Source organism: Sapajus apella, unplaced genomic scaffold (genome assembly GCF_009761245.1).
Source record: "Sapajus apella isolate SASKATOON/1434 unplaced genomic scaffold, GSC_monkey_1.0 scaffold21, whole genome shotgun sequence".
In the NCBI taxonomy this organism is placed as follows: Eukaryota; Metazoa; Chordata; class Mammalia; order Primates; family Cebidae; genus Sapajus; species Sapajus apella.
The window spans coordinates 23,984,786-24,010,172 of NW_022436961.1; the positions used below are offsets into that span (position 1 = coordinate 23,984,786).

The 25,387-nt window shown below is 54.9% G+C and overlaps 1 protein-coding gene across 6 annotated transcripts in view; it reads left to right on the forward strand.

Moving 5' to 3' along the window:
* Positions 1-9,277: 9,277 nt before the first annotated feature.
* Positions 9,278-25,387, forward strand: part of GFRA2 (GDNF family receptor alpha 2) — a 94,141-nt gene continuing 78,031 nt past the window's right edge. The window contains exons 1-4 of one of the 6 annotated variants that reach the window (XM_032288393.1): positions 9,278-9,354; positions 10,319-10,392; positions 15,593-15,907; positions 23,741-23,824. In XM_032288393.1, the coding sequence (XP_032144284.1) occupies positions 10,353-10,392; positions 15,593-15,907; positions 23,741-23,824 (439 nt within the window). In that variant the 5' untranslated portion in view covers positions 9,278-9,354; positions 10,319-10,352. Of the gene's footprint in view, positions 9,355-9,645; positions 10,393-14,948; positions 15,057-15,592; positions 15,908-23,740; positions 23,825-25,387 lie in introns of those variants that run through there. The other 5 variants (XM_032288394.1, XM_032288396.1, XM_032288397.1 and 2 more) reach the window with 5 other exon arrangements.

The window sequence follows — 25,387 nt, forward strand, 5'->3', positions numbered from 1 at the left end:
TCAGTGTCTCATTTGATCATCCTTGTCCCTTGTGAGGTTGGCAGGGTAGAGGACTGTTATCATAGAGGACCTAAGGTCGCACAGTCAGCTGATGGCAGAGCTGGGGGCTGAATCCAAGTGTTCCTCGCTGGCTCATTCCATGAGGTAAACTGGAGGAAGATGAATCTGGGGAGTTAGGTTGGAGCAGAGATGAGGAGAGCACCAGGATTCAACAGTACACGCATCCCTCCCTCTCTCTCCTTCCCTCTCTCCCTCCCTCCCTTGCTTCCCTTTTCTTTGTTTCCACTAGGAAATCCTTCCTGAGGGCTGACCATGGGCACTCTGCTACCCCAGACTGTGCTGAACCCTCTTCTGGGCTGGCAGCAAGTCTGGGTCAAAACTAGAACTAAAACCCTAGTCTAAGCCTCTTTCCACAGTGCTGGGGGCGCTGTTCTCCCAGGAATCAGGTAAGAAGAATATGAAAAACTGGGCCCATCCCAGGGCAAGGGAAGACTGCAGAATCCTGATCTTCATTGCTGGGAGGAGAGCACAGCGCCTAGCCCAGCCTGCCCCTCCCCCCCAGCAAGGAAGGACTCACCCGTTTTGTAGCAAGGAGGCAGCAGGTGCCTGTACCCCGGGGAATGTCCCATCCTGGAGCCCACTATGTGGAGTGGATGTGATGACTTCCCTCTGTTGACTTGTGCTGGGGAGTACGACAGGGAATTGTAGCTGATCACTGTGGTAAGGAGCAGCCTGCCACCGCTGAAGCAGACAGCACCCACAACAGCTAGCACTTGGGGGGGCAGATATGCTCCCACTGCAGTCCAAGTGACTTCCAGGATCCTCCTCATATACTGGATCCTTGTGGACATGGGAGTTATGGGGAGGCAAGTTCCAAATTGGCATAAGGAGAAACTATTCACCAGCCTGGGCAACATGGTGAAAACCCATCTCCACAAAAGATACAAAAATTAGTTGGGGTTAGAGGTGCATGCCTGTAGTCTGAGCTACGTGGGAGACTGAGGCGGGAGGATCGCCTGAGCCTGGGAAGGTTGAAGCTGCAGTGAGCTGTGATGGCACCACTGCTGTCTGGCCTGGGTGACAAAGTGAGACCCTATCAGAAAAAAAAAAAAAAAAGGAAGAAAGAAAAAGGCCACTCAGTTGTCTGAGTTATCTGTGACTGTAGAATGCATTCCCTGAGTCAAACAAGACCCTGTCACTGGAGATGTTTATATGAAACGGTCTTTGTCCTTAAAATTAAGAAGTATTTTATTTTATTTTACTAAAGCATTTAAGCAAAAGCTAACCCACAAATAGGGAATTTGGAGTTACCTAGGACACCCTGGTCCAATCCTAGATCAGCAACTCCCTGACTGTGTGACTGCTGTCACGTAGTGGGACAGGTCACTTGATGCCTGGACTATACGTCTTCCCATTTGACTTCAGAGAGCTGTTGGGAGGCCCACGGGAGGCAAAGTTGCAGAAAAAAGCACCGAAGGCTGTTGAGGACTGTGAACTTGCTGGTAGTTTTTATTGTCATGGAGGGCTCCTTCCAACCTATAGCAGGTGATGACTAAAATTCTATCATTAGCAATTGATTCTTTGGGGTTAAACATTGCTCCGCCACCGGGGTTTCCTATTCTCGCATGAGAGATAGGATAGCAGGAAAGCAGGAGTGCATGTGGACAGCGAGGGGAAGGAGAGAAAGTTCTAGATGATGGGAAAAGAAGTTTCCAGAATGAAAGGTCAGAGTGAGGGGGTAGGCATACAGGTAAATGTGCTCATCTAGCCAAACTCTGGGTTGGGCCCAGGGAAGGCATTGTCCTCAGAGAGAGACACTAGTCTCTGTTTTCTGTCCAAAGTCCCCTGGGAGCCACCCTCTCAGTCCTGCAGATGGAGCTGCACCTTTTGAGTGACAGTCCAGCTCAGACCTAGCCCTTGGCTAGGTCTGTGAGAGCTGTTGGGATTGAGAGCTCTCTGCAGGGGGCGTCAGGCAGCAGAAGTTGGCTCCCCAAGGCTTGGCAGGAGGAGTCATTGCCCCTCTTACTTGATTCTGCCTTGACCTTGGGTAACCTGGCAGATGGCCAGTGTCTAAGAGATGAGATGGGTGTGTGTGCCCAGGAGAGAGGCTGTGAGGTTGCTCCAGGCAGCTGGCATCTGCAAACAGAGCACAAACTTCAGGACAAGGCTGGGGCATAGCCAGTATGGTGCCAACTGCAGAGGGAGCGTAGTGTCACCGGGACAGCAGGGGCAGACCAGATACCCAGCTAGGATATTTTAGGCTTAGAGTAGCTCAACAGAAGGGCAGTTTGCTAGCGCAGCTCCTGCTGCCATAGGGCAGCTGTGAAGGGGGAAGACAAGGAGAGAGGTTTCACAGTTTTCTCAGAAAGTCTGGGATTTCTGGTGAAACAGGAATTCAGAGAAACACCCTTTCCCAGGTCTATCTTGGATGACACAAAGACGATGCCAGATGACTCGAGCGCCTTTTCCCTGCCCTCCATGATCCCCTATTGATAGACAAAGCAGCAGAGAAGCCTGGCGCTGTAGCAGGTGGGTGCTTGATTTCTGGCCTGTGAGAAAGCCCGGGTCAGAATTGGAAAGCCCACTGGACGAATCCTTAGCTCTGCCGCTTGCTGGGTATGTTGTGACCTTGGCCATGTCATAAGTGGCCTTCAAGAGTGAGTTTGTTCCCTGAGGCCAGGCACGGTGGCACATGCCTAAAATCCCTGCACTTTGGGAGGCCGAGGTGGGTGGATCACCTAAGTTTGAGAGTTTGAGACCAGCCTACCCAACATGGTGAAACCCTGTCTCTGCTAAAAATACAAAAATTAGCCAGGCAAGGTGGCACATACCTGTAATTCCAACTACTTGGGAGGCTGAGGCACGAGAATCGCTTGAACCTGGGAGGCGGAGGTTGCAGTGAACTGAGATCGCACCACTGCACTCCAGCCTGGGTGACAGAGCGAGACTCCATCTCAAAAAAAGGAAAAGAAAAAAAAAAAAAAGACAGTGTGTTTGAGTTTGTTCCCTGAGAAGGGAAACTGATTGTCCTACGCCTACCTCCCAGGGATGTTGTAAGAACTTCAAGATCATGGATGTGGAAGAGGCTTTGTACAGCCAGGAAGTACAGTAGTCATGTAAGGTGGTCTTGATGGCTTCCTGTCGGAGTAACTTCCCATCCGCTTCCCGGCTCTGCCCACTCCCTCCCACTCCCATGGGAGCTGCAGCAGCTGCAGGTTCCTCCCTCTCTAATGGGCTACCCTGGGGCTTGCAGAGCCCCCTGGGATGGGCGGGGCTGCAGAGAGGTCTGTGAGGCCCTGGGGAGAGGCTGGGTAAATCCAGAGCCTACCTCTAAAGAGAATGATGAAGCACTGAGAACATTGACTGAAATCAATTAGAGAAATCAATGGCCCTGAGTGCAGTATGGGTTTCTTCCCTCCCAGCCCAGTCCCACCCAGCCTGCCCCAGCAGCCCTGTTCATTCTCTGGGGTCAGATGGTTTCGTTAAATTCCTGCTGGTCTCCATTCCTAGACCAGTGTGCTCCTTCCAGGCCGGGACTCTGGGATCTGGAGTGTGTGGAGGGAATGTCGGTGAGAGGTGAACCTACCAGTAGGAGGGGTAGGGAAGCCCATGCATGGTCCAGGGTACTGAGCTGGGCACCTGACAGGATCGTTTCTAGCCTCTAGCCCTGAACTCCAAGGGTTAGCCAGACAAGGTCTACAGTAAAGATTTTGTGTTTTTTTTTTTTTTAATTAAAAAATAGAATGGTCACTCTTAGGATATGCTTAGTGGTTTTTAGAATAAAAAAACTAGGTTCACAGTAAAGATTTTATGTTTTATTTTTAATAAAAAATAAAATGGTCACTCTCAGGATGTGCTAAATTTTTTTTTTTTTTTTTTTTTTGAGAGGGAGTCCCGCTCTATTGCCCAGGCTGGAATGCAATGGTGTGATCTCCGCTCACTGCGACCTCCACCCTAGGTTCAAGCGATTTTCCTGTCTTAGCCTTCTGAGTAGCTGGGATTATGGGCATCTGCCACCACACCTGGCTAACTTTTGTATTTTTAGTAGAGACAGGGTTTCACCATCTTGGCCAGTCTGGTCTTGAGCTCCTGTCCTCAAGAGATCTGCCCACCTCAGCCTCCCAAAGTGCTGGGATTACAGGCTAGAGCCACCGAGCCTGGCTTTAATTTTTTTTAGAATAAAAAATAAAACAAGGTCCACGGTAAAGATTTTATAAGTAATTTTAGGCTGGGCACAGTGGCTCAGGCCTGTACTCCCAGCACTTTGTCACGCTCAGGCGGGAGGATCACTTGAGGCTAGGGGTTCAAGACCAGCCTGGGTAACATAGGGAGACCTCATCACTGCTAAGTAAATAAATATACCAGGTGGAGGCCTGTAGTTTCAGCAACTAGTGAGGCTGAGTGGGGAGGATGCCTTGAGCCCAGGAGGTCAAGGCCACAGTGAGCTAGGATTGCACCACTGCACTCCAACCTGGATGATGGAGGGAGACCCTGTCTCAAAAAAAAAAAAGTAATTTTGATTCTCATGATTTTTTTCACACTGTTGCTGGACAGGGAAGGGAGGGAGTATCTCAGGTGTCCTGAAGAGGAATATGAACATGCGTGGGCCTGGAGCCATCACTTGTCTTGTTGATATAAGGCACAGAACTGACCAGGGTGGGGTGCTGGATCCTGACTGCCTGAGTTCGAATCCAGATTCTGCCACTTAAAGTATGACCTTGGGCAGTTGAATCATTTCTCTTTTCTCTCCTTTCTCATTTGAAAATGAGGCTATTAATAGTACCTAATAGCCATCGAGTTATTATATGAATTGAAGGAGTATTAACATGTATCTAGCCATAAGGCTGGCTACTTTAATTATTATTTTTCCAAGGACAAAAGCTGAGCCGCTAAGCTGGTCACATTGTCTTAGCCTGGCCACTCTCCCTGTGTTCCAGGATCAGGCCGATTCATCCTTACACTGCCTCTGACAACCCTTTCCTTCTGTCCACGCCAACTGCCCCGCTCCTTGGGCCCTCATTGCCTCCACCTGGGACTGTTCTAATCGCATGTTAATTGGCCTCTGGTCTCCATCCCTCACACAGTCGTCAGATCAATCTTCCTAAAACATTATTCTCATCATGTCACTTGTCTGCTCAAAAACCTTCAGTAGCTCCTGGGGCATGAGTTTGAAGACTGAAAGGCTTGGTTCTCCACTGAGCACCATAACTGGACCCTCTGGCTCTTTCCCAACCTGTGCCCTTGACTCCTCCCACCCACTGGACTGTTCCTTTCCTGAGATCTTTCTCTTTTTTTTGAGACAGAATCTCTCTCTGTTGCCCAGGCTGGAGTGCAGTGGCACAATCTCGACTCACTGCAACCAGGTTCAAGCGATTCTCCTGCCTCAGCCTCCTGAGTAGCTGGGACTACAGGTGTGCGCCACCACACCTGGCCAATCTTTTTTTGTATTTTTAGCAGAGATGGGGTTTCACCATTTTGGTCAGGCTGGTCTGGAACTCCTGACCGCAGCAGATCTGCCCACTTCTGCCTCCCAAAGTACTGGAATTACAGGTGTGAGCCACTGTGCTCCACCTCCTGAGACCTTTCTAACCACTGTGCTCTTGCCTCTGCTGTTCCCTTGCTGGAGTGTCCTCCTCTGTGCTCAGCCAAAATCTACTGATCCTTCCAGCTCCAGCTTGAATCCCACCCCTAGTAAGCCCCCTCTGACTTCACTCCTGAAATCCAGTGGTAACCAACTCTTCCTTTCTCCCACTGTGCTTTTGGGTTTTTCACCGTCTTCTCAGGACTACATGCCTGACTCTACAAATGCTTTCCAAGGGAGGGGTGGTCTTGCTGTATTCCCCACAGACTTTGGCACTGTGCTGGGGCTAGAGAAGGCGTTCAATAAGTCTGTGCTGATGGATTGATTGTGGGGTGCCCTGGATCAGGCTCTCTCTCATGGCCGAGGACGCTTCCACCTTGCCAGCTCTGTGGCTCCTGACAGTCTCAGCTGGATACGAGACACCTTTTCACTCCTGGTTTTTATCTCTGGGGCCAGGGAACCCTCAGCCTTCTTCCTTTCACAGAGGAATGAGATTGTGGTCAGTGAGCAGTGTGGCCCAGGCCTGGGTGCTCATGCGCATGTGTGTTGGGCTGGGGCTGCAACAGCCTCCCCTGCACTGGTCCTTCTTCCCTCTCCTGCTGTCCAGAGAACCCACTCCACAAGCAGGGAGAACTAGAGAAATGAGAGAAAGGGAAGGAATGGAAGGCCTCGGTGCATGTTCCCTGTCCCTCCCCTGCAGATTCAGACTCTAGGATCTGTGAGGAGGAGGGGCTGTGAGCTCAGGAGCATTGGAATGAGCCAGAAGGCTGTAAAAGGACCCAGGCACCCCTGGGTGTGTGGAAGTCTGTTGGTGAGCCTAAGGGCTTGCTTCCCACCTGCTAGAGACTTTGCTTTTCCCCCATGACTACCTCTTACGACATCTGCTGAGTAGTCTCTGTTGTCCTTGAACCCCCATAGGTTTTTATTCCTGTTTCTCATTTGCCCCTTATGTTTTATTGCCTTGTCATAGGTCCCTAATTCTTCTTCTAGAACCCAGAGCAAAGCAGTAAACAACTTTATATGAGCCAGGGATTGTGCTAGCTGCTTCGTGCAGTATCTCATCTAATTTCCACAAGGTTGGTTTATTATCTTTTTAAATCCTCATTTTATAGATGAGATGACTGAAGTTCAGAAGTCATCTCATCTATAAGGTGTTATAGTATATGTTCAGCTGTGCAACTGTGTTTCCTCTGTGGGTCCCGGCACAAGGGGCTCTGGAAATAAAGGATGATGCCATTTCTTCTCTCCCTGTTTTGTTTCTCTCTTGTTGCTGAGGCTGGAGTGCAATGGTGTTGCTCACTCTCAGCTCACCTCAACCACCGCCTCCCGGGTTCAAGCAATTCTTCTGCCCCAGCCTCCTGAGTAGCTGGGATTACGGTCATGTGCCACCATGCCTGGCTAATTTTGTATTTTTTTTAGTAGAGATGGGGTCTCTCCATACAGGCTGGTGTCGAACTCCCGAACTCAGGTGATCCACCCACCTCAGCCTCCCAAAGTGCTGGGATTACAGGGGTGAGCCACCATACCCAGCTGGATGATGCCATTTCTGAGAGCAGCTGGGGTTGAGCATTGGGGTGGGCAGAGGGTGGGATGTCATGGGATACATTTGTATAGACAGTAGGTAAGAGATGGTCCCAAGTCAGAGTGCCCTGCAGCCCCATGAGCTGAACGCTGGTGGTGACTGGTATTCTCTACTGTCCTTGTGATGGCTGGGTGGTCTTGGGTCCCCGAAGGGCCACTTACCTCCTGCCACCAGAATCTACTCTCACACTGCCATGGAAACTCAGTGAGCCCCGTCCTCCGGGGGTTCACTGCTGCTCTCTCAGCCCCCTTTTCTGGACAGGTGGGAGGGGAGAGCTCCCATACATGATTCAGAGAGTTTCCCTCATTATGCTCAAATGAGGTTGAAAGAAAGTGAAATTCTTTTTTTGTGTGTGTGTGAGGAAGGGGAGAGGGACATGCTGAGCAGAAATTATGGAGTTTGGAGCGGGGTCCTTGGAAGAGGGAAGGCGTGCGTGAGATTCCCAAATGGGTGGCGGTGGGGTGTATTTGGACAACCAGAAGACCCTGGAAGTCGGAAAGCTGGGAGTAGGGAGAACGTTCATTCAGGCCAGGCTCTCAGCCTCGGGCCTGCAGGCCAACACTGCCTGGCAGTGTCATTCCTATCAAGTTTTATCTTTTAACCGATACTTATCCAAAGCTGGTTCCTTATGCTCCCCAGTTTTGGGGAAAGCAGTGAAGAGACCTTGTCAAATGTGAGGTCACTTCTTAGAACAAGGGAGGCTTGGAGGAATGACAGGGAGGGCGGGCCTGAAGGGGGCTTTCCCCAGCTCCAATCCCCAAGCCCCTCGTCCCAGACCCGCCACTACCCAGCTAGGGCCTCGGCTCTAAGCAGGCACCACTGGATGGCTGGGGAGAAGATGGAGGGAGGATGGTCGATGCCCCCAGGACAGACCATAAGAAAGAGGCAGGAGACCGGCGCTTTGAGCTTCCAAGGCCCGGAGCAGCCGCCTTCCCGCCTAAATCCGCAAGATGGAAGTTGCTCCCTCTAGCTTTCCCAATGGCTAAGGCTGCTGGTTTCGTGAGTGACCCCTCCTTTCTCGTCCAAGTCGATTTCTAGCATTTATTGGATTCCAGAGTCTTGTTATTTAAGAATGCATCTTAAATGGCACTACTAATCCACCTTACGTGCAGCTCAGATTCAGTTTTGGGTGGCACGAAAAGTTTCCGAGGCGCTGTGTGTACCCCACCCCAGTACACAGTGTGTGCGCGCCAAGCTGCGTGCGAGGAACGTGGCGGGAGGGCAAGGGAAAGCCAGGCAGCTCCCATGCAGCCGACCGGTCAGAAGTGAGAAACCCGGGTGCTCGGCTGTGTGGGTGTGAGCCCTCGCGCGACCCCAGGCCCGCGCCTCTCCTGTTCCCGACGGAACGTGCCCGCAGCCTCACCTCTCCTCCAGCCCTTTCCCAGCCAGGCGCTTCCTTTTTGGTCCTTCTAGGCATTTATTGCAAATTCCGTGACTAAAACACGTCGGTGAGAGCTCCTCGGAGCCCAACCCGCCGTGGGGCCCCGGCCTGGGTCTGTCTCGGGGCGTTTCTGCCGGCGTGGGGTGCGGGTCCCCCTGGGGCGGTTCAGGCAGGTTCTCCTGCGTCCGAGGAGGTGGTCGGGGCGCCCTGGCGCAGCAAGCTTCTCCCCAAGCCGAGCCGGGGGAGGGAAGACCGACTGGGGAAGGGGCGTCTCGGAGGGCTGGAGGCCAGGGCGGGCTGGAGGCGAGCGCACCTTGGGCGTGAGGGCAAAGTTCCCCAGGTCCGCGCAGAGAGCACACGTGCCTGTGCGCGCAGGGTTAGGCCCCGTCAGGCAGGCTGCGCGGGGGTCGGGGCGCGCGGGGCCGGCGCCGGAGGGGATCCTTCCTTTCCCTGGTACCAGCGGGGAGACGGTCGGCTCCCGGGCTCCGGGACGCCTCAGCCGACGGAGGGAGGAGCCCCCCTCAGACCCGAGCCTCCAGGCTGGGGTTTGTTTAGCGCCATGCACACCCCCTGCACCCTCGGATGGCTCCGGCTCTCCGGACTCCGCGCCCTCCAGCCTCGGCTCAATCCTGGCTTCCCAGACCTGGCGGCGCAGGGGGCGGGGGCCAGGGCAGTGGGGGCAGGAGGGCGCAGCCCGTCCCCGGGGTGGGGAGGGCTGCGGGGGGAGGAGGAGGAGGGTGCCGACCACTGGGTGGGTTCGAGCCCTAGCCGTAGCCGGGGGAGCCAGTCAGTTTCCGGCCAAGACAGCAGGTCAGTCCTGGGAAGGGCGGGCGGCGGTTGAGCCGAGGGAGCCGGCGGCTGGGCTCTCCTCTCGGCCCGCGATCCCCGGCGCCACCGCCACCGCCGTGTCTCCGCTGCCGCCGCCGCTGCAGAGCCTCGCTGCTCCGCCGCGCTCCCGCGCCACCAGCCGCCTGGGAGCCCGAGCGCGGAGCCCCGGGCGGAGGAGAGGGGCGCGGGCCCGAGAGCCGCGAGGGAGCCGCGAAGGGGGAAGGGGGCGGGCTGAGGGAGGATCAGGGAGAGGGGGAGAAGGGGGAGGGAGAGAGGAGAGCGAGGGAGAGCTGGGGAGAGCGAGAGCAAAGAGTGAGAGCGAGGGAGAGGAGGGAGAAAGACACACGCACGCAGAGACACACGGTCACTGGAATTCCATTAGAAAAAAGTGAGCCGAGCAAGGGTTAGCGGAAGAAGATTTTTTAGAATCTTGTCTTCGTCTTGCTGAGAAAGAAGCGACTCCGGTCTCTGGTCCTTGAAGCTCTGACTGGATTGTTCCTGGGCGCTGACACCGTTGGTGGATTTCTTTCCTATTTGCATTTTATTCCGACCCCCTCCCTCGCTGCTTCCTTCCAGCCCTTCACTCGCAAATCGCCTCTCTCTCCACCTCCCCAGGCCCCTCCTGGGAAGCGCAGGGGAATTGGACCCTCGGGGACTCGCACCTTCTCCGATGATTGGAGGGGAGGGCTGACCCCAGGACCGGGCTGTTGGCTTAGAAAGCCGATACACAGATACGCATATATTTGATTGTAGCGGGCAAGGGGGGCGTCAAGAGGCAGCCCACCGCCCTCCTCTCACCCCACCCCCTCCAGCCAGAGGCGAGAATCGCAGGACTCGGGATCTTCGTCGGGTGGACTAGCTGGGATCTCCGCATTGGATTTGGGGCTGATTACCACTGCTTGGCTATTATTGTTGTTGTTACTATTACTATTTTTTTTTACCCAAGGGAGAAAGACAAAAAACGGTGGGATTTGTTTAACATGATCTTGGCAAACGCCTTCTGCCTCTTCTTCTTTCTAGGTGAGTACCTGCGGGCTGTGAGAAGCCGGGGGGGCGGGGAAGGTGGGGGCGGGAGGGGGTGGGCGAGCGGAGGAGCGCCGGCAAGGGGCTAGCGGGAGGCCTGCGGGGAGAGCCGGGTCGGCACTGGCGAACCAAGCGGGGCCGGGCGGCGGGACACGGGCGAGGGATCCGAGCCGCGGCTGGCTGGCGAACGGGGTGATCGGGAGGGAGACTCAACATCCGACCGGCCCCGCACACATGCACACACACACACACACACACACACGCACGCTCGCTCACACGCCAATATAGCGCTCATCTCCTCCGGAATAATGGGTTCGAATTGCGGCAACTTAAGGAAAATAATTGTCTAACTCTTGATCTGCAAGAGGGGAGGTAGGGAGAGGTTCCCAGGCGCGGAAAGAATAGTGCTGCCGGGTCGCCTTTCCTGGTCTGCCCCAGAGTCGGTTGTAGTGGTGGAGGGTGCGGGTTTCTCCTGCGACTCCGGCTTGGACATCGAGGGGGAGCGCTGGCAGTCACTTCCAACCTGACAGCCGCGCCTGGCGAATGCATTGCTCGTCTCCACACCCCCAGCCCCTTCCCTGCGGCTCCACTCCCCGGAACACTTTTCAAGTTTTTCCCCACCCAGACCCCAGCCAGATGGGTAGGCGGGAGCGGAGGGTTGTGAGCAGCCGTTCCCGGCCTTCCCTCCTCCACCTCTGGGGGTCGCAGACCCCCGTAGGTGTGGGAAGGGCGGGAGAGAGGCCAAAGTTTGCTTACTCCGTTGAAGAGGGTGGGAGGCAGAGAGGAAAAACGAACCTGAACAAAGACCGGTGCTCCTTCCGTAAGCCCCCTCCTTCCAGGACGGGAAGGAGGGGCTGCCTGGCGCCCCTGAGCCCCACGCAGTTTCTTTTTCACGCAGAATTCCCAACCCCTTGTTCCCTTTTAAGTTAGGTGAAATCTCAGCTCTCAGCTGCTTGGGAAGCGGGTCTAGAGAAGGCCATCTCCGGAGGGAGGTGAGGAAAGGCGAGTGCTTGCAAGGCTGTACACCATCCGGAGTCCCAGGCAGGGCTGCTGCCTGGGAGTAGATGCTCCCATAGAGGGAGCCGGGTAACTACTGTGCGTGCGTGTGTGTGTGTGTGTGTGTGTGTGTGTGTAAGGGGCACACGTCTGCTTCAGTGAGGGTGCTGTTCTACCAGCTTGGCTTGCTGTGTAGCCAGTGTTTATTGGGGCTGCCCAGTGGGGTCGTGATTGCACCCTCTCCCTCCTGCAGCAGCAGGGGATCCGGGAAGGCCCCAACTGGGGAGGTAGGAGCTGGTTACAGAAGGATATGTGCGGTCTAAGAAGTGCCCACCAGACTGGGATAGGGCACCAGCATCATTGGGTGTCCACGAAGGCCCTGAACCCTTTGCCTGTTTCCTCCACTTCCCCGCAGTCGGGAGTCCCCAAGAGGACAAGGCCCTGCCCTGGGTGTGGCCTTAGAGGTCCTGCCCTGGGTGTGGCCTTAGAGGTCCTGCCTCCCTCAGCCAGAGGCAGCTGCTCTCTGGGATGGGAGGGGCTCAGCGAGGAAGCTGGAAGGTGCTCTGGGCCCACTGTGATTCTGAAGCCCTTCCTGGCAACCCTGGCAAGTGGACTCTCGTTCTGAAGGGCTACTATAAAATCTAACCTTTTCTCCCACCGCTGGCTTGAAAACTCAGCTTTCTGGGTCGAAGCATGATCAGGGTCAAGGAAAAATAAATTGTATTTCAGGCAAAGCAGCCAGATTGCCTGCTGGTCAGCTGCATACCCCAGGATGGGCAGGGCTCCCAGGTGTGGGCACTGTCTGGGCTGGGGGATGGAGAAGAGCATTGTGGGCTCCTAGACATTGCAGGCAAGCTTTCCTCAGCCGGGCAGGCCGAGGAGTCTACCTTTCTCCTTCTCAGAAATGGCACTGGGGTTCCTGCTCATGGTAGGTGTGTATGTGTATGCATGGGGGATGGTCAGAGTGGCCAAACCCAATATCTGCAACTCTGGAGGCTGAGTGCTGAGAGGTGGGGGTGACAGCAGAAGAGCAGCAGACTCTTCAGTTTCCTTCCCTTGAGAAGTCCCCTTCCAAAGGTGGGCTGAGTAGAGCGACCACAGATATTGAAAGGCTCTGGGTTAGGCCAGTGGAAAGGAAGGGATGGGTTGGTGTTTAGGAAACTTCAGCCCTGGGCCCCTTTTTCTGGCAGGGAGCTGGGTGGAAATCCCACTGGGTGGGTGAGCGGAGGGTGGGGGGAGGTTTTTCTGGGACTTGAGACTTGGTGGGCAATTTCAGCTGGGGGCAAGGGCCTTTGGTGTGCCCCTACGGAGATTCTGAGTGAGGTCTGGGTTGGATAATCTGTGCTGGAGAGAGAGACCTTTCTCGCCCAGTATCTTGACTTCCAGTGCTGACCCAGGGAGAGAGGGAGATGGGGAAAGTGACTCGGGCGGGGGCATTGGACTGGCCAGGGGGCCTCTTCTGACTAGCTTTCTAGCACACATTCTAGCTCTGGTGGGCTGCTGGATGCAGGAGGGCAATTGTAGCTCTGTGTCGCTTCTCCACCCCCCTCCACCCCCATGTCTCTCGCAGCTACTCCCCGTCTTGCTGGATTGAAGTTTTCTCCTAATTTAGGACTTGGAAATATCGCCAGGACACCCCCTACCCTTCACTCTTAATATTCTTGGCTAAAGGCTGTAGGCTGCAGGGATTCTTTTCTCTGGATGGGCTTGATTGTTTCTGGGGGTCATGGAATGGACTAGAAGAGTCAAGGATGGTTTGGTGAATGGATGCCCTGGCCCTTTGCAGAGTGTGTCCCTCGCCTGGTCACACATGCCAGGTGGCAGGATGGGGAAAGCCCTCGCTTTTGGCATGGGAGCCTCCCTAAGATTGTGTAAGCATCATCCTATGGCGTTCTAGGCCCCACCTGTAGGACAAGCAAAGTAAGCGTCCTCATGGCCTGAATCCCCTAAGCTAATCTGAACTTTAGGCATGCGGTGAATTCTGTGCCTACAGAAGGCGAAGGAAGCTGGGAAGTTCCATTCCCAGGCCCCCCAGGACAGTGCAGCCTCGGGTTCAATCGAGGAGGGAGGGCATTAGCCTGGGGATTGGGCGGGGTGAAGTCAGTGGAGGACACAGGGCTGTCCTCTTCCAGAGGAAGGATTCTTGGCTGAGGGCTGCAGGTGCAGGCGGGCCCGGGGCTGTATCAACTCAGCTGCTCTTGGGGAGCCCAGATGTACCCGGATCCTGCTCAGGGAGATAGGAATCTGCTGAAGCAGAGAGAGAAAGATGCTGCCTCAGCTTGTGGCGAGGACACCTCTCCAGCCGGTGCAAGCCTCACACTCCGAGTGGATTTCTCGTTTGGCCTAATCTCAGCCTGGCTGCCTCCATTAGCCTTCCTGTTCTGGGGCAGAGGTCTGGTCAGTGAGAGAAGGGCCGGTCTTTGGCTCTGGGCCTGGAAGAAGCCTTCTGTACCCCAGGCCTACCCCTGCTGCTCTTCCCTGTTGTCTCCTGTGGGTGGGTCTCCTGTCTGCTCTCCTCTGGAGTGGAGTCTTCTTCCCTGGGGGCCTTGGGGAGAAAAGGCCCGCTGTGCAGCGCCCTGCCTCTAGGTGTCGCTGTCCCCCTGCAGTAGCGCCCCCCTGAGCCGGGCCTCCCCCCGGAAGGCCTGAGAGCAGCAGTTCTGGGTAGGGATGGGGGGATTCTGCGGTATTTTGAGGAGGGGACTTTTGGCCTAGGATTTTATTATGTTCTGGGGCGAGATGGATTCGAGGAAGCCTCCCACATTACTCTCTGGGTCCAGGAAAGGGCAGTCAAGGCTCTGGGCCATGGTGAGGGCTTTTCCTGGGGGCAAGATCTGGAGTTGGGGGCTTAGCAGAGGTCAGAGAGGCTGGGAGTCTGTGTCTGCAGGAGACCATTTTAGGAGCTTGGCTTTGAAAGGATCAGGCGAGCCTGTCCCTGCCGTTCACCTCTCTTCCTCCCTGTCCCCTCCCTCCTGAGGCACAGTAGGTGTGGCCATGGGGGCCACGGAGGGGAAGGTGGGCCGCTGGGGGATTGCACGTTGCTGGAGGAGCAAGGCTCCATTTGCAAGGCTGGGGTCCGAGGAGGGGAGCTTTTCCCTTTTGCAATTATTTGTCTTTTGGGAGGAAAAACAAAATGAGAGGTAGAGGGGAAGGGTTTTCAGAGGAGGGGGGAGAGAAAGGTAAAAAGAGAGAGAGGAGCCGAGAGAGAAAAAACAAGGCCATTCAAAGAGAAGAGGTAAAAGGTGACAGAAGCGGACTTCTTGGGAGGCTGTCGGTAAGAGAAGCGTGAGATACAGCCAGGCATTAGCAGACCTAGGATGGGGCGGAGAGAGCAGGGGACGCGCTGGGGGGGACGGGGACATGGATGCCCCGCAGGGTTGCCAAAAGCATTTTCTGTTGGAGGGGTTGGGGCGGAACTTGTCTTGTGGAAGGCGAGGGTTTAGGTCTCCGTCTGGTGTGAAGCTGGGCTGGAAGGTGTGGAGGGTGAGGTGGGGTGGGGTAGCTCCTGGGCTCGCCTGGACGGTGGCGTTAGGCTCATCTCTCCCTGTCTTGTTTTAAAGTCAGAGTGAGACTCAGAGTGAGTGCACTGGGAATTGGAGGGGGCGCTTCCACCTCTGTGTGTGACCTTGAGCTGTCATCATCCTTCTTTGGGCCTCAGTTTCCCTAGGGTAAGAGGTGGGGAGAGACTCTATGGCATGGCGTCTGTGAGGTCTTGCGGGCCATGCCCAGTGAATGACTTTGCAGTGCTTTCAAGTCTTCGTGCAGCGCTGTGGATGGGCCTCTGGCTGGAGTTGGGGCTTACAGGAGGCCTGGGTGGTGTGAAAGTGAGCTCCTCCCTGCGCCCTGCAAGCGGGGCCCCCAGCTCTCTGCTGAGGCTGGGACATTCTCCTCTGGGCTTCTGACGTCTTGGACTGTGGTCTTGAGCGAGGACCTTCCTGGCTTTATTGGGCTGTGCTCCTAGGCCCAGGCCGCTGCTGAGGAGGAATGGAGTGGAAGCGGAGAAAGCTTGCTCCCAGAGCAGGGGAGGATGGCGCCTGAGTTTTCCCGTGGGTGTGAGGAGGGCTGGCCCACAGAGTCGCCTCGCTGCGCCTTGGTGTGAAGTGGGTGTGACGTTCCCAGCAGGGCCCAAGCCCCCAGGCCTGCATCTTGGGTGGGAGATCGTGGCGCCCGCCATTCATGCTTGTCTTCCCTCCCCACCACCCAGACGAGACCCTCCGCTCTTTGGCCAGCCCTTCCTCCCTGCAGGGCCCCGAGCTCCACGGCTGGCGCCCCCCAGTGGACTGTGTCCGGGCCAATGAGCTGTGTGCCGCCGAATCCAACTGCAGCTCCCGCTACCGCACGCTGCGGCAGTGCCTGGCCGGCCGCGACCGCAACACCATGCTGGCCAACAAGGAGTGCCAGGCGGCCCTGGAGGTCTTGCAGGAGAGCCCGCTCTACGACTGCCGCTGCAAGCGGGGCATGAAGAAGGAGCTGCAGTGCCTGCAGATCTACTGGAGCATCCACCTGGGGCTGACCGAGGGTAAGCCTGGGCGGGGCTGGCCAGGGGGAGGGGGCGTGGCGCAGGCGGAGAGGACGCCTGGTGGGCCAGAGGTTCAGTAGGGAGTCTTGGTGATGGGGCAAACCGGCCTTCTGTGTCCACCTGCCAGGGGAACCTAGAACCCAGAAGAAGTCTCTGCCCCACCTAGGAGGGTGGCATTGTTGGAGAAGGCCAGGAGGGACAAAGAGGAGGCAGAAGCAACAGCTGGAGGAAGAGAGAGGGAGGTGGTGGAGAGAACACAGGGTGGAGAAAGTGGGGGGGCGAATGGGGCGGGGGAGGGGGGCAGGGGCTGGGGAGGAGCAAGACCATGTGATTCAAGCAAAGTGTGAAGTGGTCCCAGGAGAATGTGAACCACAAGTGAACAGGCAGATGGAGAAGTGAGAACCAGGAGAGAGAAGGGGCAGGCTGGTGCTGGCTGAGAAACCAGCCACTTCTGCTGCCACTGCTGCTGCTCTGCCCTGCGTCTGAGCCCAGAGATGGCTTCCTCTACTCCGCCCTTCCAGCTCCTGCCTCCCTGCTCCCAAGAAGCCAGCCCTTCACGTGGCTTCTGGACCCCATGGCTGGCCTGGCACCTTCTACAGGGCTTGGGGCAGTGTGCGGGCAGCAGGCTCCACATCCCTTGGCAAACCTATAAGTAACACACCAGTAACACACCCTAGCATCCCTTACCCCTCCAGACCTGAGTCTGAAGGATTTGCATCTATTTAGGACGTGGGCCACTGTGGCCAGACGTTCATTTATTAATTCAACACATATTTGTTGAGCGCCTACTGTCTGCTACACTCTAGGTGTTGTAGGAACAGTTGACGGCAAGCTGGTACAGCCTCTGCCCTCCTGGAGCCGAGTCTGGGTGGGGTGCACATAAAGAAGGGGGCTTCTGTCATTTGATGGCAGAAGTGCTGTTAGAGGGAAGACACAAGATGTGATGGTGGCAGCTTGGAGGGAGCCTCCATGCCCTTGCTATAAAATCTGAAGTGTCTTCCTGGAAGAGGCAGGCTCCAAACTGAGGCTGAAGAGTGAGTCAGAGTCACAAAATGGAACATAGGTAAAGGGAGGCAGGAAGAGTGTGGGAGGTGGAGGGAACAGCATGGCAAAGCTCAGTGTGAGAATGGAGCCTGTTTACAGAGCTCCAAGTGGCTTAGAATGGTGGTGGTGGTGGGTGGTAGTGGAAGTGGGGAGGAGAATTAGGGGCACAGGGAAGGATCCCTGAAGGGTTTTCAGGGTGATGATCAGATCTGTGCTTCAGCAAAATGTTTCTGTGGTCCCGGTGGAGAGAGTAAATTAGAGGACTGTTGAGAAGCTGCTGCTGTGATACGGGCCAGGAATAGTCGTGGCAGAACCACGACAGAGGCAAGGATGGAGAAATGGGGCTGAGAGCTATTTTTTTATATATTTATTATTTTTATTGGAGTCTCACTATGTTGCCGTGGCTGGTCTCAAACTTCTGGGCTCAAGCCATCTGTCTGCCTCGGCCTCCCAAAGTGCTGGGATTACTGGTGTGAGCTACCACACCCAGCTAATTTTTAAATATTTTTTTGTAGAGATGGGGTCTTGCTCTGTTGCCCAGGCTGATCTCAAACTACTGGACTCAAGCGGTACTCCCACCTTGGCTTCCCAAGGTTCTGGGCTTACCGGTGTGAGCCACTGCCCCTGGCCCTCTGAGAGCTAGTTAGAAGGGAGAATCCTCAGGTCTTGGTGACTAACTGGAGAGGAGAAGGTGAGGGGAGAGAGAGGAGTCAAGGAGGGCTCCCAGTGTCCTGTCTTGGGCAACTGGGCAGGTGACGGAGGCCTCAGAAAAATCAGGCCAGTGTGATGGAGTCTTGTTCTGTTGCCAGACTGGAGTGCAGTGGTGCCATCTCAGCTCACTGTAACCTTCAACTCCCGCGTTTAAGCCATTCTCCTGCCTCAGCCTCCCAAGTAGCTGGGACTACAGGCACACACCACCACGCCCAGCTAATTTTTGTATTTTTAGTAGAGACATGGTTTCACCATGTTGGCCTGGATAGTATCGATCTTCTGGACTCGTGATCCTCCCGCTTTGGCCCCCCAAAGTGCCGAGATTACAGGCGTCAGCCACTGTGCCCGGCCAAATCAGGCCAGTCTTTGAGTGGAGAAGGGAGGGCAGGGTTATGGGGAATTTGTTTTGGGGCCCATGCCTCTCATTGACCACACCCTGCAGACATGCAGGTCTGGAGTTCAGGGAGGAAGTGGGTCTGGAGGGAGACTGAGGAATGGACGTCAGCCTGCAGGTGGAAACCAGGGCACAGCGGGCAGGCATGATCACAGTGAGAGGAGGGCAGCAACAGACCCGGGGACTGCAGCGTTTAAGGATGCTAAGGGAGCCTACAGGGAGCTGCGAAGGAGCTGAGGAGAGCTGGGAAGAGCAGCAGGAAAATGAGGCGCGGCACATTCCAGAAGAGAGGACTCTCAACAGGGTCAGATACCTTAGGGTAAGCAGGAGGCCTGAAGGGTTCTGCTGTCCTTGGGCTGAGGCTCTTAGCTTCTTAGGCACCTACTCTGTGTCTCAGGGGAGAATCTTGGTGACTGACTGGAGAGGAGAAGGTGGGGGGAGAGAGGAGTCAAGGAGGACACCCAGTTTCCTATCTTGAGCGACTGGGCAGGTGATGGGAGCCTCAGAAGAATTAGGCTAGTCTTACACACTGGAGGAGCCACGCTCCCTGTGCCGGCCGTTGTAGGGGACAGGAGACGTTTCCCCTGGGCCCTTGTGTTGGAGGCAGGAGTCTGGTTAGGGAGCAGATGGGAATGGGGGGATTGGGAGTGCTGAATGCAGATGACTCTTTCCAGAATTTTGTTGCGAAGAGGAGAGAACAAAGGATGCTTTAAAAAAAAAGATGGGAGAGGATCGAGCAGTTTAAAATCTGCGGTCAGTAGTGATGGCGACGTTGCCATGAAGACAGAAGGGTCGTCTGTGGAATGATGCCCATGGGAAGGGGAGGGGCTGGGTCCAGGGTATGAAGTGGGGCAGGGGCTGAGCCTTAGAACAGAGGAGCGATGCTCCCTTCAGGTGCTGGGAGGGAGAGGGGAAATGGCTGCAGGTGTGGAAGCCGGATAGAGAGGGATCCCTGACCAGCCAGAGATGCCTCGAATATGTTCTGAATATAGGAATAAGAAACGCATGTAATTACTACCATCATTAATAGCAAAGTGTTCCTGGTGAATCAGGTGGTCACTTCTCCCTAGCAACCTGGATTCCTAGAACTAGCACAAGCCAAGGGAGGAACACGGTCCTGAGGGTACTTTATTCTGCAGGAGATAAGGCGCTGTCTTCACCCGGGGTTGGACTCGGGAGCGCAGAAGGATTAAAGCGCCCGATGCCTGAGCTGGGTAGCTTTGTTTCTTGTCTTCTTTCTGGCAGCCTTCAGTTTCCACCCAAGGGAGACTGGGCAGCAGGTTGGGGTGGGCTGTGGAGTGGACAGAGGAGAGGACAGGACAGAGGAGCTAACTGTCAGCTGGAACAGCCAGGCGGGCGCCTGGGCCTTTTGGCACCAGCAGCCCTTCCCATCTCACTGGCTCCCTCTGTCTCACTGTATCAGGGCATAGGAAGACCATGCCGATGGGGTCCCAGGGAAATGAGCATGACGCTGTGTGCGTTTAGCTGCACGCTGCTGCGTGGTTTCCAAGGCCTCTTGACTGGGAGTGTCTGATGCAGATGGCTTCTCTGGTTCTAAATCTTATTTTTTGAGACAAAGTCTCACTGTCACCTAGGCTAGAGTGCAGTGACATGATCACAGCTCACTGCAGCCTCCACCTCCTGGGCTCAGATGATTCTCCCACCTCAGCTTCCCATGTAGCTGGGACCACTGGAGCCTGCCTCCATGCCTGGCTTTGTTTTCTTTTTCTTTTCTTCCTTTTCTTTTTCTTTTTCTTTTTTTAAGTAGAGATGAGGTCTTACTACGTTGCCCAGACTGACCTTGAACTCTGGATCTCAAGCAATACTGTGTCTCGGCCTACCAAAGTGCTGGGATGATAGGTGTGAACCACTGCGCCTGACCTTGAGCTTTTTAAATTTATTTGTTTATTTTAAATGAGACAAAGTCTTACTCTGTCACCCAGGCTGGAGTACAGTGGCAAGATCATAGCTCACTGCAGCCTCAAATTTCTGGGCTCAAGTGACCGTCCTGCCTCAGCCTCCGGAGAAGCTAGGAATCGTGCCACCACACCTGGTTAACTTATTTTTTGTAGACACGGGGTCTTGCTATATTGCCCAGGCTATTCTTGAGCTTCTGGCTTCAAGCAGTCCTCCCACCTTGGCCTCCAAAAGTGTTGGGATTATAGGCATAAGCCACTGCATCCCTCCTGGTTCTAAGTCTTGAGATGGTTTATTCATTTATTTAACAGCCATCTCTTGAGCACCTACTGTGTGCCTCAGAAGGTAACAGCACTGTAGGAGCCATGTTCCTTGTGCTGGCCAGCAGACAGGTCAGGAGACCTTTTCCCTGGGCCCTGCATAGAAAACTTTTTCCTTCCATAGAAGACTGCATCTTTTCTCCCTAGGGGAATTTCACCTTCTGGGTCTTGGGAGCCCAGAGGAGTTTCTGCTCAGAGCTCACCACCGGGAGCCAGGAGGCCTTTGGGCGGTGGTCTTGTGAGTGGCGGGGTCTACCTGAGAGTTAAGCATCCATGGCCTGTTGAGTGATCTCCCTGAGGGAGGCTTCGAGTTCATCCTCGCTGTTCCTTGATAACATGTAATAAGCTGGCGCAGGCCTGGGGCTGCAGGGAGGGCAAGATCGCTGAGAGGAGCGATGTGTGTGGGCTTGGATTTTCCTTCTGATTCTCAGCCTCTTCTTGGCCTCTGGTGGGTGTGATTCATCATGGGGCTCTGCTCCACCTTCTCCCAGTCCCTGGGACTTAGCTCTCGGTATGCAGTCCAGGCGCACAACTTGTGTGAAGAGCGGCAGTGGGGAGGACGGAGAATGGGCGGGGGCAGGAATGTGACTGCAAGGCGTGGCTGCTGAGCTCCTAGAGTCTGAACTGCCGAGGATCTGCTGATCATTTGGGCCCACCCCTACCATCTAGCAGGGAAGCTGAGGCATAGATGGGTGAGATGGCCTCCCAGGGCACACAGCAAGCTCATGGCAGGGCCCAGGCTATGTCCCAGGGCCCCGACTCCTTATCCTGGTCCCTTTTCACTGCACGGGGGAGATCCCATGGCCTGGGCCCGTTTTCCTCCACCAGTATTTACACAGGGGCTGTCATTGTTGGCTGTATGGGGGCTTTGAGACCAGGTTTCTTGCTTTCCCCAAAGGTGACACTGAAATTTAGAGGCCTTTGGTTTGAAGGTGAAGAGCAAAGTCTTCTTCTGTTCTCAGAACCTAACTTTCTGGCTCTGGTTTCAGTGGCTCAGGCCTCGGGAGTTCTCACTGGTGAATTCTGCAGCAGGAATAGGCTGCGCGAGTTGACTTAAAGAGGCTAAGCCCCTCCGAACCAGTTCTGGAAGAGGCTGTGCCCCCCCACCCCCATCCCATTACTCAGTCATACTGGCCTAGCTATACCTAGGCCTGTGACTGCACTAGGTGAAGTATAGGGAAGGACAGGTCCCCTCCAACCCCCCTTCCCATGGGGGACCATCTGGCAGGCAGAAGACTGATCTTGGGAAAGGGGAAGCAGCAGTGTTTATGCAGGAATGATTTTGTTCCAATAACACTGTGCATTTTGGGAGACAGTATCCACAGCAATGAAGCACTTGGGCTTTGGAGCCACTGCCTGGGTGTGAAACCTGGCTCTATTGCTTGTTAGCTGTGTGACCTTGTTCAAGTTACCTAACGTCTCTGTGTCCCTTGTTCCTCCTTATCAGTCAAACTGGGAGAAAAACCATGCCTACCTTATAGAGTAGTTAAGAAGATGAAATGAGCTATATCTAAAGCACTTTCAGTGCTGGCACCAAAAAAATACAGTATAATATTTTTTTTTATTATAAAAGTGATTTCCTAAGTTCCTATATTGTTTGGCCTCAATAAACAGCAATGGCTGGTAACCCCACCTCAAGAAGTCTCTTGAGAGAGTCATTAGTGAAGTGGCAGTGGATGGAGTGGCAGCCGCTGAGATCATCCAGGCTGGTGAGGGGCCCCAAAGGCCCCCACGGAGAAGATGGGATCAGATACAGGCCATAAAGATTGCATCTCGGCTGGGCTCAGTGGCTCACACCTGTAATCCCAGCACTTCGGGAGGCTGAGGTGCATGGATTGCTTAAGGTCAGGAGTTCGAGACCAGCCTGGCCAACATGGTGAAACCCTGTCTCTACTAAAAATACAAAAGTTAGCCAGGCATGCGCCTGTAATTCCAGCTACTTAGAAGGCTGACGTGGGAGGATCACTTGAACCTGGGAGATGGAGGTTGCAGTGAGCCAGGATCATGCCACTGTACTCCAGCTTGGGTGACAGAGTGCGACTTTTTTTTTTTTTTTTTTGAGACAGAGTCTTGTTTGGATTAGGCTGTTAGCAGATTCCACCCGGGCACCTGCTGTGTGTCCTGGTTGTTGCAGGGCATGAGGGATGCTCTTAGGAGGCGATGGAAAGGTAGAGGCTATTCCTCATGGAGGCAGTGTGCCCCCTTCCTGTCCTCTGGGGCTATCCCCTTTCCTGAGTGTCTGCCGGGAGTAACTGGCAGCCTCCTTGCTCAGTGAGCCTGCATGGGGCTAATTGAGTCTCCAGTTCCAGCCTCTGGGTGACACGTGCAGGGGGTTGCAAAGCCCCTGTTCCAGATACATGATACCTTGCTGCAGGTAGCCCTGAAGAGGCTGCCCCACTGTGCTCCCCCTTAGGCAGAGGGTGCCTGTCTGGGCACCTGGCCCTGCCTGGATGGGAAATGAGTGTGTGAGGCTGTGGGTCATCACCTGTGCCCTGCTTCTCACTACACACACACACGCGCGCGCAGGATGAGTGATGAGCCATCAATTTCCCCTCACCGATAACGTCTGAAGAGGCTATTTCCTTTCCTGCTGAAGTCTTAGCAGAGGAAGGTGGGATTCCTGACACGGTGGTCGGGTCTTCAGGGCAGCCCTGGGCCATCCATCTCCTGTCACTCACTTGCTTTCCCCTTCCTGAGCCCCCAGGGCACCCCAAAGCCTCGAGGAAAGGTCCAAGGAGCCTGCAGGTGGTGGGTGGGGAGGACAGGGCGACCTGCAGGAGAGGGACCATACAGATGGAAGCTGGGGATCGGGCCACCCACTGAGCGGACCTTCAGCCCCTTGGCAAGATTTTCCTGGCAACACGATGGGAGGCAAAGAGGAAATTCTGCCCTTCTCGGTGACCTGGGTAGAGCTGGCGTGGGGTGACAGGAAAGGATGCTGGTGGGAGGGCCAGAACACCAGTGTCTAGCTCTGGCCATTCCAGAAGTAGCTGTGTGATCTCAGGCAGGTTTCTTTACCTCTTGAGCCTTCTCAGAGCCTCTCTTGTGAAATGGGAATGATTGTGGAGAGCCCTTTGGCTTCGAATCCTGCGATTGATACATGGCCTTACATGGGTCAGCATTGCTCCACTTCCCCCAGACACACCTGGAAGTCCTTCCAAGTGGGGTGGCCGTGCAGGGTGGTCACGAGAGAGAAGCGTCAGGTAGTTCTCAGCTGCTGTCAGAGAGCTCCTCTAGGTGGGGAGACAGACCTGCCCGGATGAAATGCTAAACCTTTCGTTCCTAACGTGCCCTGGTCTTGAGCTCTTCACTATGGGAAGGGTGCCCTGTCTCTTATCCCCTGGGTGGCGTGAGCCCTGGTAGAGAGCTTTCCTCGGGCAGAGTTGCTAAGTGCCGCAGCTGTCTGGACTGGAGGAGCCTGTGTCTGATGCCAGTTCTCTCTTACAGGTGAGGAGTTTTACGAAGCCTCCCCCTACGAGCCGGTAACCTCCCGCCTCTCCGACATCTTCAGGCTTGCTTCAATGTTCTCAGGTAAGTGAGCTCTCACTGGGACTTGACCAGTTCTCCTCTCGTCCCTGTGGCCTGGCAGATGGAGCTCTGGGCTTGGACTGACGCGTCCTGGTGTCCGATGATGGCCCTGCTGCCTATCAGCTCATCCCTTAACGTTTCTGAGCCTCGTTAGTCCTCTGTGAGGAACTCAATGGTCACCTCCTTGGCTGCTTGTATGGAGAAGCTTTGATGGAAATTGCCTGGCCGGGTGGCCCTCATGGAGTAGGGCTTGAATCTGGAGCCTGGTGTCCCCCTCCTATCTGATCGTTGTTCCCTCTTTCCAGTTCCCTGGCTCTTCTCTTTGGAGCTCTTCCACTTGGTCTCGTTGCTTAACCTCTCTGGACCTCAGTTTCCTCAGTTGTGATGGGAGAGTACTGTACCTACCTTACTGGATTGCCATGAGGTCTAAGTGGGTCGGTGGCTGGTAAAGTGCTCAGTACGCCGCATGGGTCAGCATGAGCTGTGGCTTGGTATTATTGGTCCTGCGACGATCTGTTCTTCCCTGGGTTTTCCCTCTCTCTTGAGGGCTCTGCTTCTTGAACTACATGAAGGGAGGTGTCTGCAGGAACCACTCTGGTCAGGCCACCCCCTGTGCCATCCACCCTGGAGAGTGAGACGGTCCGAATTGGGCTTTTGCTTTGTCTACCAGGCTCCACATGTAGGAGCCAGGTGAGCTCTGGGGGTTCTTTCTTCTTGACTTTGTTCTCTCTGACATTTGGGAGTCCCTGGGCCCAGGGCAGCGCACCCTGCCTGGGTGCTGGGGAGGGATTCCAGTGTTGGGAGTGCTCTGTGGAGGTAGGGGGTGAGCTCGTCTAGGGGACTAATGGAAACGGATGCTCCATGGGGTGGCCAGGGTCGGGCTTGTTCTCAGGCGTCTTTGAGCACAGAAATCTGGTTGATAGTTTTGTGGTAATCTTTGAAATCTGGAGTTTCTGGCTCCAAAGCAGGGTTTCCGGCAGGAGCACTGCTGACATTTTGGCCTGGGTAATTCTTTCTTGTGGGAGGAGCCATCCTGTGAGTCTGAGGATGGTCAGCAACGTCCCTGGCCCCACTGGATGCCAGCAGCGCTCTTGCAAGCTGTGACAACAAAGATGTCTCCAGACAGGGCCAGATGTCCCCTGGGGGGCACAGTCACTGCCAGCTGAGAGGCACTGCTGTGAGCTGTGAGCTGAAAGCATTTCCAGTGAGACCCAAAGCCCTTTCAAATCAAGAGTTTTCTAGGGCCATGCTTTTCCACCATTCTCTTTTTTTATTATTGTTTTCCAAGGAGAAAAAATAATTCTTCCTAACTAGAGAAATTAAATACCAAGGAATAAAATTTTGTCTCGAAGATTTGGGTTTTGGAGCATGTAAACCGTTGCAGGATCTCCTTTTTTTTTTTTTTTTTTGCCCACCCAATAACCAGCTTTTGCTCCCTTGTGGTGACATCCTTCCCTCCCGTGGACAAAGCATGCTCCAGGAGATTGAAATCGGAATGATGATACACATGTCCCTGGTGGGAGCAACCTTGGATGCCCAGGAAGGGAGGCACTGGCCAGGGGGTGG